Below are 13625 nucleotides of genomic sequence, written 5' to 3'. Positions count from 1 at the left end.
ATAGCAAAACAGATCGATAGGCTTTTTGGTTGAGTTTTATCTCATAAAATATTAACATTAAAGTGAATTACGCCTAAATATTTTTTTAGTCCTACTCGAAAAGATTCTATTCTTTCTTAAAATCCTGTCTCGTACTATATTGAATATACCATAGCATTTATGCATTTCCATGCGGTTTACTGCAGTAATAAGACTTTTAATCACATTTATAGCGCTTGTGATTACATTTAAAGTGATTGGGTAAACCCGCAGCACGTGACCGCCCTTCGACAGGAGTTTCTCCGACAGCTGAGCAGCAGCTAAATGCGTCTTTTCACCTGTAACATCGATCCTTTTCAAGTCCTGTAAGACCGCGATTCTCAAAAAATGGGAGACAAGAAGAGTCCCACGAGGTAAAACTTTCACTAGTGTGTTTGAATTTAGACTTAAACGGACAATTCGTGAAGGCAAAGCACCGTGAATGGATGAAGCCGTTTTACTGAAGTGTTCATGGCGGCTGGCTGCTGGTTTAATACGGGGCAACTGCCTGTGTCAAGTGAAGACTCGCTTTGCTTCACTGACTGCCTTCTGAGCAGAAACTACTTCCTCGAAGGGTTGATTTCCACCAGCGGTAACCTTAGTCGCACACGTAGTTGGTGAAATCACCATTCCCGCTGTAAAACTGCCACTGTCCCTCTGTTTTTGTTTTGTTTCTGTCTGAAGGCCAAAGCGGCAATCGAAGCCCTCCTCCGACGATGGTTACTGGGACTGCAGCGTGTGCACATTCAGGAACAGCGCTGAGGCGTTCAAGTGCATGATGTGTGATGTCAGAAAAGGCACGTCAACTCGGTAAGAAAAACTGGACCTACCCCATAACTGCTTTAATTACTACCCACAGCTGTGCGAAACCTCATTCACGTAGTCGCTTTTCATTCTTTCCTTTTTCCCCCAATTTTTTTTCTTTTTTACATTTGTGATGTTGACGCGTGACAACTTTATTTAGGCGTTTTTATTGGCTGGGCTTACGACCTTAGTATTTCCGTTTTGTTTTGTTTTATTACATTCAATTGAATTATACTTTAATTTGTAGTTGTAATATTGTGTCCACCTCATTCATAGTACAGAGGACACACCAAATTTTAATTATCTCTCATTATGGTACAGCTCTACAGCCTTACATAACCTTCCAAAATACTTAAATCAGAATAAAGCCAACCACTCTCCAATCAGATCAATATTTAACACATTGTCAGACTATGTCATATACTATATGACATATAGTATAATATGTCAATGTCATAGGCCCGTATGAGGAAGCAGGATTTCAGTTTATGGGGGGGGTTGGGTAGCTTTAAATAGGCTAAATTTTATTAGTCCTTTTTGTTCCAGTCTTTTTGACCAAAGCATTTGAAATCTTACCTATTGTGTCTGGTAGTCTACAGTTATTTTTATCTCACATCGCTCAGTTGAAGTGTGACTGCCAGATCACAATGCCACCCCTTTCATGTAAGCACGCTTATACCTAAATCAGGAAACCTTGGACTAAATTTAGCAAGTTGATAATCAGTTTCCTATGACCACTTATCTTGATCACCATTGTTAGGATAACTGAAATTAGGTAACAGATGCATACCATGGGTATGTTGAACTTGCTTCATAGTACTTTCCAGTTTCTACACTGGCCATGTGTCTGCAGGTGTAAACATAAAGCATAGGGTTTGTTCCTTGTAGGAAAGACTACAGAGGAAGAAAATTAATTGCAAAGGTGAGACTGTAAATGTATTTGCTTGGACCAAGAGTCAGGTCAATCCATTACTGAAGGTTACGTAGAAGTCTAAAGACATCATGGCAAAATTAGATTGAGAATTGTCACAAAACAAATTCCACAGTGTATTAGAATTGTAACAAGTGCCTTTTTCACTGTCAAATGAAGCCATGGCAATTTGAAGAAGTAGTGAGAGAACAGCAAAAAGTCGCTAAATTTTCAGAGATTAAATTCTGTTGTGGGCGTGAACAGACAAGTCGTCATTCCTATTATACTTCTTAGAAGTCCACCTGATAGGGTGCAAGCGTGCGGCTGTCTGTGTCATTATAGTAAAACTAAAACGTGGCTGTACCATGAGAGCAAAACTCTTTACACGTTTTCCCAGCTGATGTAGACTGAAAGGTTCTTGGTGGAGAAGGAGGGTCTACAGTTGTTGCTCTGTAAAATACATTGCAGAGTTTATCAGAAATGTATATGAATCTGTGAATTCAATCACTGTTGTTTATGTAATATTTTATCTTTTTGTTCCAATGCTCCAGTTAAGCTTCAGCAGTTTAAGATTAAACCTTTGAATGATTCTACTTGCTTGGATAACATCAACTTGTGGAGCCCATTTTAACACACTGATGACAAGAGTTTAACACAAATTTGTTTTAATTACCTAATACACACAGTCAAGCAGTCTAAACCTCTCACTCACCCGACTTACTGGTTGAGTGATCTAAATATTCAGTTTAATTTTATTTATGTTGTACCAAATCACAACAACAGTCACCTCAAAGCATAAGAATATTACAAGGTAAAGACCCTACAATAATACAGAGAAAATCCCAACAATTAGGTAATCCTCCAGGAGCAAGCACTTGGCAACAGTAGGAAAGGAAAAACTCAGTTTTAATAGGAAGAAATCTCAGACAGAACAAGGCTCAGAGAGGGGCAGACATCTCCGTCGACAGGTTGGGGGGTCAGGGGAGGAAGACAGGGCATTAGTGACACTGTGGAAGAGAGGCAGAGATTAATAATTGATATAACTCCAAGTTTTTGGTTTTTTTTTGTTGTTTTGTTTTGTTTTTTTAGAAAACCGCGGCCTGTTTCTCAGCTGGTTGCACAGCAAGTAAATCAGCAGTTTCCCCCACCAACACATCCCAAAAAGGAGAAGAAAGAAAAATCAGAGAAAGACAAAAGTGATAAAGAACCTACACTGAAAAAGAAGGGCTATAAAAAGATGAGGTAAAGAATTTGTTTTCCAAAGAAATCAATGAATGGGTCACTCTATTTAGTAATCCTTGATTTATTTTCTTTTTTGCTTTTCCTTTTCTTTTGCTACTGAAATGTTTTTTTTACCCTTTAAGCTGTACTTAGACCCCATTTGTTTTGGGTTGCTTCAACAGGCCCAGGTTAAAAAACATAGACAGGAGCAGCGCCCAGCATCTGGAGGTCACAGTTGGAGACTTGACTGTAATAATCACAGACTTTAAGGAGAAAGCCAAACCCACGTCCACTCCAGTAACCACTGCCTCAGGAGACCAACACAATCTGAGCGGCTCAAGTTCTGATAATACTGAACGAGGTGTCTCCAGATGCTCTTCGCCCCGTGGGGAAAGCTCGTCAGTTAACGGAGAGACTCACTAACATCCACAGCCCTGGTCAGCACAACCCATTCTCCTGCACTCTCAACAACCTCAGTCAGAGATTAAACTTCAAAATGCACATTATTTTAATAATACTATATATGCCACTATGATAGCATTCACTTTTTTTTCCCAGTGCCTTCCAATAGTAAAACAATTCAGGAGTCAATATGTAAGGCGTCTGCTTGGTTCAAAGACCTGTTGCAGCAAAATCTATCATGATGAACTGAGAAAAGGAACTGTAGCATTAAATCCTGGACGTCAGAGGAACTGCGCCACGTGCTGTGGCAACTTGCGTTTAACACCTCAGTGTCACACAAGCATCGCTTTCAGTTTGTCGTTACAGCACAGATTAAATGATGTATTGTGGAAGAAATGTGTCTTCATCTCACAATTGTAGCTCATCCTCTGAAAATTGTTGTGTTTTGCACTTAATGTCAACCTTTGTTGATGAGAATGTTTCTGGGTTTTTTTTTGTTGTTTTTGGGTTTGTTTGTTTTTTTTAAAAAGCATTATAATTTTACCATTATCATAAATCATAACACTGTTGGTTTTTCTGGCCTTATCCGGCTGTCATTGTTTTTAATCCCGTTAAATGCAATAAATGTTTACTGTGTAACTTTTTAGTACAAATATTGATGAGCTATTCTCGGTATGCTTCTCCTTCACTTGGTAGAGTTGAGCATGATCTAATCTATAGACTGGTTTATATTGTAAAATGATGTTGAATAAAGTAAGTTGTAGATATTTGGCTATTTTTGTTTTTAATGATCAAAAAGAACTTAAATTTCTGCAGTTAATGAACACGAATGCAATTTTGAGATGCTTTCATCTTTCCACCTGTTTATTCACACCCGCACGCACACACACGCCTCCCTGCTTTTCAGAGAAGTATTGCACATTTGACACGGATATAAAATATGGCGCATTAATGCATTAAAAATACTGCTTATACACCAGTAACTACAGGAGATTTAAATATGTACCACCACTTTATAAAGGAGACTATTTTGTCTAAGCTTTTAAGTTTAAAACTTCATTATTCGTGTATTCAGTTGGCGCTTTGAGCGTTCCCTGAATTTCGTTCAAGAAGGAATGATACTGATTGTAGAATCGTTATGGGTTTTGGTTGTTTTTTTTCTACAATGTGTGCTGTAATTGTGAATGACTCCACCTCTGCCCTGCATGTGCCACTTACTACTGTAAACTGTGGCGCAGTGTGGGTACATGGCTGATAAGACAAAACACGTGTAACAGAAGTGGGTGGGGCTGAAACTGTAAACACCAACTGTGCCTGTCTGCTTACTTTCTGACTTATTAATGCGATAAAGTAGCTAGCTGGTGATATGTCGTGTGATAGCTAGCTAAGCTTAACATGAAAATGTTTCTTTAACCTATAAAATCTGAAGCGCAAGATGCGATGCTATCTTCACACATTTCTCCTGTGCATGATCTTCGTCTTCTTTTCCTTTTTGTATGTGTTCAATCAGCTAGCCTCCACCTTAGAGGACAGAGACGGGTGGAGAGTAAAAGAACACGGAATACCCGGCAGGAAAAGTCATGACACCGGGCACCTTCTCAGGAAAAGGCCAGGCCTGGAAGGCCTCCGAGACCGCGAAGAAGGGCTTGACAGGTAGCTTAGCTAGCTGTGTCAACCAATTTTACACTTAAACTACAAAAATTAGTAGAAGTTAGCTTTACCTGTTTGTTACAGCTTCATTTGCACCTTTAGCATATCGCTGCAGTTTAACGTTAGTTTACTTGCTTCAGCTAGCGTGTACGAGCCGATACATGTATCGTAAAACCTAGTTTACGTTAGCCAGCTACCAAACAAATAGTAATTTGGCGTGTTTTGGATAAGTTAAAAATGTTCAGTGTTTTAGTTGTGCTGTTTTTCACCACATAATCTGAAAACAACCATTAGCTACCACCTGTTAGCTTGCTAGATAACCGATAAGCTTAAGGTTAGCTTTAGGCTGGATTTAAAGAACCGCCACATGTTAAACAAATCTTAATGAAAATCGCAAAACACTACTGATATCCGAGAGAGCGATTTGATTCTGAGGATCCAAAAGATGATGTTTCTATTCTGTCAGGTGTAAGTCACAGTCAGTTTCTTACTGGAATCCATATTGGAGACTGCCTGCTGATGTTTGTGGAGTGAACTGCTTATTGGAATCATCTTTTAGGTATGCCTGATTTTGTGAAACTATGAATGATACATGTTGCAATAATCAACTGCCTCCAGCTTTACACTTTTCACCTACTTCGTAGATCCACAGTTCAGAGTACATGCTTGATAACTGCTGCATCCACAGTGTTCTGTGTGACTGTTTTTGAGTTTTTGCATTCCTGCGTACTAGCACAGCATTAAAGCATTAAATCTTTCATTTTATGTATAATAAAAGGTTTTTTGTGGTATAATTTAATCAAGGCTGGAAACAACCAGTTCAAATTTGAGGCCTGAATAAAATATCACATTTTGCTTATTGTATTTGTGTTAATGGGTTTTCCATACAGTAAACATTTCTGTGCATACATGGAAATGATTGAATATGACAGGCTACATTCATTATGTCCAAACGTGAAAGCAGTAATTCACAAGAAGCACTTGAAGGCAGCAAAAAGTATGAATGATTGTTCTCTTCTGAGTCCCTCTGTTAAATCTAATGACAGTTCCAATCCTACAGGGCTGAGTACCAGTCAGCCGAGACTCACTTTTTCTTTTGCACTTGCCAGTGTATCCATTCTAATGTAAAAACAAACACCTTAATTTTTTTCTTCTTCCACCTCTCTCTTGACTCTTAGTGAGCGGTCAAACTCTGCAGTGAAGGCAGAAAGCAGGGATGAGAGGAGTCACCTGGCTGTTGTGGCCTGTGGCCCCAGGCTAGAGGAAACAATCACCATGTTGAAGTCTGCTGTTCTCTTCAGCAAAAAGCCTCTGCACTTTTACATCTTTGCTGAGGATGAACTTCACAAGAGTTTCAGAAACACTGTAAGCATATGTGGTTTCATTTGCTATGTTTCTCAACCCATCTCAACTCGTAGCCCAACTGTTCCTTTGGAGTTTTTTTTATTCATGCTGTGCAACTTCACAACAATGGTCATCTCAGGCCCCTTTACAGTACAGAGAAATCTTTAATTGTGTCTGAGAAAACACTTGGAAACCAGCAAGTAAAAAACAAACAAACAAAAAGGATTAGGGTTACTAAATGTATCTTGAAAGGTATCCTAGCAGCCTTGGCCTGTAGAAACATACCTGAGGATTAATTCAGAGTCACCTTAGCGAGCTATAACAATACAAGGCTCAACAGATCTATGGCTTTTTGGCAGCTTAGCTACAATGCTATAAAAAAACCTGAGGTTGGTCTTGTTTTCCGGTGGAAATACCAGGTTTCCATGGCAAGTAACTTTTGTCACTTTCTGTTCCTGTTTTCAAGATATCTGCTTTAAAACAGCAGTCCCCAACCTTTTTTGCGCCACAGACTCGTTTATGTCCAACTATTTTTTTCACTGAGTGGCCTTTAAGGTGTCGTGGATAAATACAACAAAATAAAACCAGTACCAAAAAAAATTTATTCATAACACATGGGAAAAGACCCAGGGAAACAGAGCTAATGATAAAAAAAAACATAATGATAAAAACGCGGAAAACCATAAATTTCACACCCGAGCCTCAACTCTCGCAGCCCAGTACCAAACGACTCACAGACTCGTACCAGTCCGTGGCCCGGGGGTTGGGGGCCGCTGCTTAAAAACACACATTTGCAAACTGTATCAAGGAGCTAGTCTTCTACAATTCATTGTTTTCAGAGGAGAAACAGCATTAAGTGTCCAGTTATGACTAAGTAAGGAAGAAAGTAAAGTCTTTACCCAGTTTTTGGTGCTTTTTGTTCTAAAGACAAAGATGCATAATGAATGAAAGAGCTCAAAAAGAGATGCAATTAAACATTAGTGCTTTTCTGTTTTTTTGTTTTTTTTTGTTTTTTTTTTCAGCTGGAATCGTGGCCTCGGAGAGTTCGGGCAAGGTTTAATTCCAGCATCTACCCTATCACTTTTCCCAAGGAGAATGCAAGAGAATGGAAGAAACTCTTCAAACCCTGTGCCTCTCAGAGGCTTTTTCTGCCAGTAGGTATCTTTTTACATTCAGATAGCTTAATACAGTAATGCTTTTTCAGAATATACTAATCTTTTTTTTCTATATGTCTTTTGCAGCTGATTCTGAAGGAGGTAGACTCCTTGCTTTATGTAGATACAGACATTATTTTTCTGCAGCCAGTAGAAGACATGTGGGCTCTGCTTTCTCAGTTCAATTCAAGGCAATTAGCTGCCATGGCTCCAGAACATGAGGAACCACGTATCGGCTGGTACAATCGTTTTGCCCGCCACCCTTACTACGGCAAGACAGGCATCAACTCCGGGGTCATGCTCATGAACATGACACGCCTCAGGGAAAAAATGTTCAAGGTAAAGATAAATCTGTTGCTTATTAACCAGCCTAATGGTTATACCGCATTGTGTCATGATATATGTGAAAGTGTATCAGCTATTAAAAAGGGTTTGGTCATGATATACATTTATGGCCTTTAATATACAATGTCTAAATAAGTACTCTGTTTTAAAACAAGGACTGCATTAGGCATGTTTTTCTCAATTCCATGTTAGGTTTGCATTTTGACTGAAACCTCTAGAGCTGTCTAATGTTCTTAAATCCTTAGAAGTAGCTGTTCTGCACCACTAAAATTGACCAGCTGAGGTCACTCTTGTAATTCAATGCTAAAGCTTCCTAGAGAGCTCGCTGACAGACAGTCCCTTTCCTTTGCGTGGATGGGAAGTGTTCCCCAAATGATTGATTGGCTAAAATGGCATGTTTATGGTTTCTAGAATCAGAAGGACACACATCCCTTCTGCGTTTTGTCGTTCCAGAATGACATGACAACAGTTACACTAAAGTGGGAGGAAATGTTGATGCCCCTTCTCCAGAAGTATAAGCTCAACATCACCTGGGGTGACCAGGACCTTCTTAATATCATATTCCACCATAACCCAGGTTAGTGCAACCACATACATGGCGTTATTGTGTGTCATGATAGTTAAGTCAGACCAGCAGACAAAGATTAATTAAAGAAGCTTCTTCTTTTGGATGTTTACTGTCAAGTACAAATTTCAGGGATTTTAATGGTTTTCTTTTGAATCATTGTCAACCCACTCATCTTACTATGTTACAGAAAGCCTGTATATGTTTCCCTGCCAGTGGAACTACCGTCCAGACCACTGTATCTATGGCAGCAACTGTCAACAGGCTGAACAAGAAGGTGTCTTTATTCTCCATGGTAACAGAGGAGTTTATCATGACGACAAACAGCCAGCATTTCGAGCTGTCTATGAAGCAATTCAGAAGGTACGGGCATCTTCACAGAAGTCTACCTTACCTTACAAGGGGAACAAATATTCAAGTGTCCTTCCTTCTTACGGAAAACTCTGTTCAGTGAAGTATATGAGACACAGCATGCAAGAAAGTCAGCCAAAGACGCAGATTGAGAATCCAAGCTGTACACTAAAGTAGCTAAGAAATGTTGCTACAAAGAACAGCTGCACTTATTGTCAGTGTTTCAGTGGTTCACAGTTTGCAAATATCCCTCAAAACTATGTCAAATGTAATTTATTGAACGGCTTCCGAAGCACAGACTCCAAATAAACAGCAAATATTTCATATTTCATACTTCATCAAGGAAACCTCTCGGCTGCGAGGGTAAACCCCCTGCTCGGGACAGCCGCACACGCCTGGGGGTGGGACCTGGCAGTCAGCCAGTGAAATTTGCCCGTTCAGTGATGCTGCCGACTCTTCCATCTTTGGCTTGGGGCGTTAACGTTGTGTGGATTGTGATCGATCAGTGGTTTCTTGTAAACCTAATGGGGTTTTTATCAGAAGTTTAATCATTTAGAAACACGTTACAAGTGTCTGTTTATTTCTTGGAATCTTTAAACCGCAATCATTCAAAGAACAGACACAGTTTTAATTCATAGAAAATAAACAGATCATGAAATCATTTTTATTTGCATGTTAATTTAGAAGTTTTCAAATGTAAGAAATATTTTAAAAAATCAAATATGAAAATTAGCCACATATCTGAAGGTATTAAAACATTTATTCTTCCAAAGGTTTACAACACATTCTTGAAATAACTGACTGGAAAAAGTTAGAAGATATTTAATATATCATGGGACATGTTTATTCTTGTGAGAAATTGCTTTTTGAGGGCAGTTTTGTAGGAAGACCAGATTATTTTGGAGAAACATTTGCCAGTTATTACATTATCAATAAGCACTGCAGGTCAGTGCTTTTCTCTTATAGATGCTTCCATCCACGAGTGCTTAATCAATAGCCTGTTAAACATTTTCATCATCCTGTCTTTGGTCTTCCAAACCAGGCATGTCGGCTCCATCCAGTTTTAGTCAGTGAAACGGTTGCTTGGTATCCTATTAACTGCAAGGTTAAAAATTCAAGCCAAAGTTGTTGCTTCTCAACATTTAAGGCATTTATTCAAACATTTTCACATGCAGTTTAGACAAAGAGGTCATTTCACTTAGATTTTATACCACTGTGAACACAAATGCCTGACAAATCTACGCAAAGCTGAATTTATTTAACTATTATTGAATGTGGCTGCTTTCCAGAAAAAGGCTTTTTGTCACTTTGTCCACAAATTGGGTGAAAGGACTGAAACCAATTGTCTGTCAATATTTTTCACTTTGTTAAGACTGACTGTATATCTTTAAATACAGTTCACAAACATGTATTTTAACCATCTAGATCATTTCTTCAGTGTTGTGAAGATTTACAGCTCCTCTGGCTATGCTGTGTTTGGGGTTTTTTATGTAATGGAAGACTCGTGTCACAGAGTGTGATTTTTTTTTTTTCTTTTTTTTTTTTGTTCGGCACTGATGACACAAACAGTATACACCAATCAGGCTTTAACACTGTGAGCACTGACAGGTGAAGTGAATGACACTAACAGTTTCTTTCAAGCCAGCAGAGGCAGTGTGATGCTCTGTGCAATGTTCTGCTGGGAAACCTTGGGTTCTGCCATCCAAGTGACTGTCACTTTGACATGTACTTAAGCAATACAGCAGACATTGTAAGCTCGTCATGGAAATGGCATTTCCTGGTGGCTGTGTCTTCTTTCAGCAGGATAATGTGCCCTGCCACAATACAAAAGTGGTTCAGGAATAGTTTGAGGTGCGTAATGACTTTAGGGATTGACTTTGAGTTCTGGAGGCCAAGTCTATTCGAGCATCTGTGGGATGTACTGGACAAACAAGTCTGATCCATACAGGACCCACCTTTTAAAGGATGTGTTGCTAACATCTTGGTGTTAGATACCACAGCACACCTTCAGGGGTCAAGTGGACTCCGTGTCTCGATAGGTCTGGCCTCTTTCTGGCAGCAAAATATTAGGCAGGTGGTCATAATGTTATGCCTAATCAGTGTATGTTCGTAGGATTAGTCTGTTATTGTTTTTTTGGTATTTTTTGGGCGTTTTGATGTAAATAACATAGGTGTGATTTTTACCCGTTTGAAACAACTGGCTAGGTCTGATTTTGATTTAACAACTGTAAAAAGTGTCAACATAGCATCTTTAAGTCTGGACACAGGACACCACCTGGAAATAAAGACTGAACAAAAAAAAGCACCTGGAAACTTGAAATGTGTTTAAGCTTATAGGCCTTGAAAGGCTAAAATGCAGCACTTGTATCATAAGTGAGCAAGCAGAAGAGCCTGAGAGCTCTTTCACTGTTTTGCTGGCAGCTCCCCTGCGATCTGCTCATTTTGATTTCAGCTTACCGGTCAACATGCAGGCAGCTATTGGGGGGAGCAAGGGAAGCTTCATTAGCTGGTCTCCATCCATTACCGCCACAGGGCCGAGCCAGGCCGCTATCAGTGCGGGCAATGTTCTCAGCCATTAAGAAAACGAGCAGGCTTCATTATGGGGGCACTCGGTCCTCATGCTTCCATCAGTCTCTCAGACAGCACAGAAACGCATACAGCACATACCATATCCACAAGGTTTTAGGAGGCAGAGGAGTGCTGCGGATTCTCGTTAGTAAGCAAAAAGTTGAGAAGATGTTTCTAAGATAAAGGGCCGTGTTTCACAGTCGCTGTATTGGAAGAGAGATCTGAAGATCTTTTAAAAATGATTCTCCTTTTGTTTTTATCTTTAGCTGTTCTGCTCAAGTTTTCTTTTCTTTTTTTTTTAATCAGAGCGTTCAGTTGCTTCAGCTCCACAGTCTCCTCCCACTTTGTTCCCACTCCAGTCTTTTGAGGCTATCATCCCAAAGCTCGGCGCAGGCAATTCTCGAACAAACTCTAATTTCGATCCAACCGAGACCTCCTTAGTCAGCCTAGTTCCCAAGGCAGGCTCTCTCTCAGCCAGCAGAGGAGCTTGCAATAAAGGGCACTACCATTACCCAGCCAAGCCCACAGAAGAGTTGTAAAATTTTTAGTGCTGATGCTAGTTTGAGACATCATGATGGCTGTGTGGACAACGCACCCGCCACATCCACATAAAAATCAATAGGAGGCTGTTAATGGTATTTTATTGCCTTCTGCACTATATGAAAGATAATAAAGAAAGTGCGCTTTGAGTAATGTAATACTTTGCCAAACTCGAGTCAAATAAGACATTGTAAAATAGTGATTTCCCTTATTTACTCGAGCAGTAAAAGATTGGTGCACCTCAATATAAAAGTGAAAGGCACACATTCTTATTTGCATACCGTACGTGACAAAAGCCTTGGCTGCCAATATTCATTCACAGAGGAGGCTGAAAGTTTCTTTTTAAATTTTTTTTCTCCCCCCCTTTGCTGTTTACTTGGCGATACAAAAGCGTACAATAATGAAGCATATCTGGAATGCAGCAGCTGTAGTTTTCCCCGACGCTGTCACGTCTTATTAAGCCCATTTGCGAATAGTTGGGGTAATAGATATTCATCACTCGAACACACTCTGAATTGACAGATACGAATCAAAAACAGAATGTTATTTTGTCTGGAAGTGACGGTGATAAATGTGGCACTTAATTCATGTGAGATGAATGTAGTTGTCATTGTGCTTTTTCTTTTCTTTAAGCTGTCACAGGAAACAACAGGTGTTAAAAACAAACACTTGTGCTGCTTTTATTTATTTATTTTAAAGGCATAAAGGCAGGAGAACGAGAAGAGCTGCATTTTAAGTTGGTGCAGCAGCCGAAAACGACGTGGGCATGGAAAGAATGCAATTAAAAGGCAGTTTTTATTGTTTGATGTCTGAAATGAGGAGTAGGAAAGCTGAACATGTTTACTTTTGATCCTAGTACCAATTCGGCGACAACTTGGAGACCTCGCTGCTTCGACCGCTGGAGACGTCGCTGCAGACAACCACCCACACCTACTGCGGCAGAGCAAGTCACTTGCTTACAAAGAGGTTAAAACAGAGCATCATGTCTGTTCAACACAGAGAAGAAGGTGATGATGGGGGTCAGCAGGTGTAACATCAAAGAAACGGTGCCTAACATCTCTTAGGTGAGACTAGCTCTTCCTTTGTTGACAGTGAGCTGGATCAAAAACAGACTCGGGTTAACAACGAGTCATCATTTGTTTACAAACAGTCTATCAAGACACTGGGAATGCAGAAGGGTAACCTGTTTTGAGATTGTATTTATTTTATTTTGTCATTTTATTCTAAAGCCAGTGTTGGTGCATATCCATCAAATGAACACAATGGGTATAACTGTAGTGGACAGTGCACTGATGCCACTTTGCCCTGCAGAGATTTTTGGACTTCATGGCCAAAAAGAAAACAATGTTTTCTGTATGTCAGACAATCAGTTTGTATTTTGTTTTGTTTTTTTGAAGCTACAATCACTTTTCATTTCTGTACTGATTTTTATGAATAAAAAAAAGACTTATCAAGAGTATTTTATTAGATTTTTATATTCATTTCTACTCCAGTTTATTTCACAGAAAAGGGATGCTGTCATTTTCAGGTACTATTTTCCGCTACTGTAGATGAGAATGTTCTTCTGAGGAAAGCACTCATTGAGAATATTTTAAACGTTTTCATCAGTATTTATTTTTGTTGCATATGTGCATCTGGAAGAAATTTTGATGTCTGTCTTAAGTTTTTAACAGGGGTCTGTCATTTCATGTACTTTGATATGGTAGTTTTCAATACGTCGTGTATTGTATATTGTCATAGCATATCTTTCTTT

The 13625-nt window shown here is 39.4% G+C and overlaps 2 protein-coding genes across 3 annotated transcripts; both read left to right on the top strand.

Moving 5' to 3' along the window:
- Window positions 1-252: 252 nt before the first annotated feature.
- Window positions 253-4120, top strand: LOC102194709 (YY1-associated factor 2-like). The gene is made up of 4 exons (XM_005728154.1): window positions 253-392; window positions 703-828; window positions 2822-2974; window positions 3136-4120. The coding sequence occupies exons 1-4, from the start codon at window positions 367-369 to the stop codon at window positions 3374-3376; spliced, it is 546 nt and encodes a 181-aa protein (XP_005728211.1). The 5' UTR covers window positions 253-366; the 3' UTR covers window positions 3377-4120.
- A 482-nt stretch (window positions 4121-4602) lies between these two features.
- Window positions 4603-13142, top strand: gxylt1a (glucoside xylosyltransferase 1a). Of its 2 annotated transcripts, XM_005728152.2 has the most exons (8): window positions 4603-5008; window positions 5472-5564; window positions 6184-6370; window positions 7372-7503; window positions 7591-7842; window positions 8302-8425; window positions 8604-8776; window positions 12729-13142. In XM_005728152.2, exons 1-8 carry the CDS (start codon window positions 4791-4793, stop codon window positions 12903-12905), a joined length of 1356 nt encoding a protein of 451 aa, XP_005728209.1. In that variant the 5' UTR covers window positions 4603-4790; the 3' UTR covers window positions 12906-13142. The 2 variants fall into 2 exon arrangements, with proteins under 2 accessions (XP_005728209.1, XP_005728210.1); XM_005728153.2 differs by lacking the exon at window positions 5472-5564 and having other exon boundaries at window positions 4604-5008.
- The last annotated feature ends 483 nt before the right edge of the window (window positions 13143-13625 follow it).

This window comes from Pundamilia nyererei, unplaced genomic scaffold (genome assembly GCF_000239375.1).
Source record: "Pundamilia nyererei isolate P.nyererei 1_Seehausen unplaced genomic scaffold, PunNye1.0 scaffold00027, whole genome shotgun sequence".
NCBI lineage: Eukaryota > Metazoa > Chordata > Actinopteri > Cichliformes > Cichlidae > Pundamilia > Pundamilia nyererei.
This window is presented reverse-complemented; position numbering and strand designations above follow the sequence as displayed.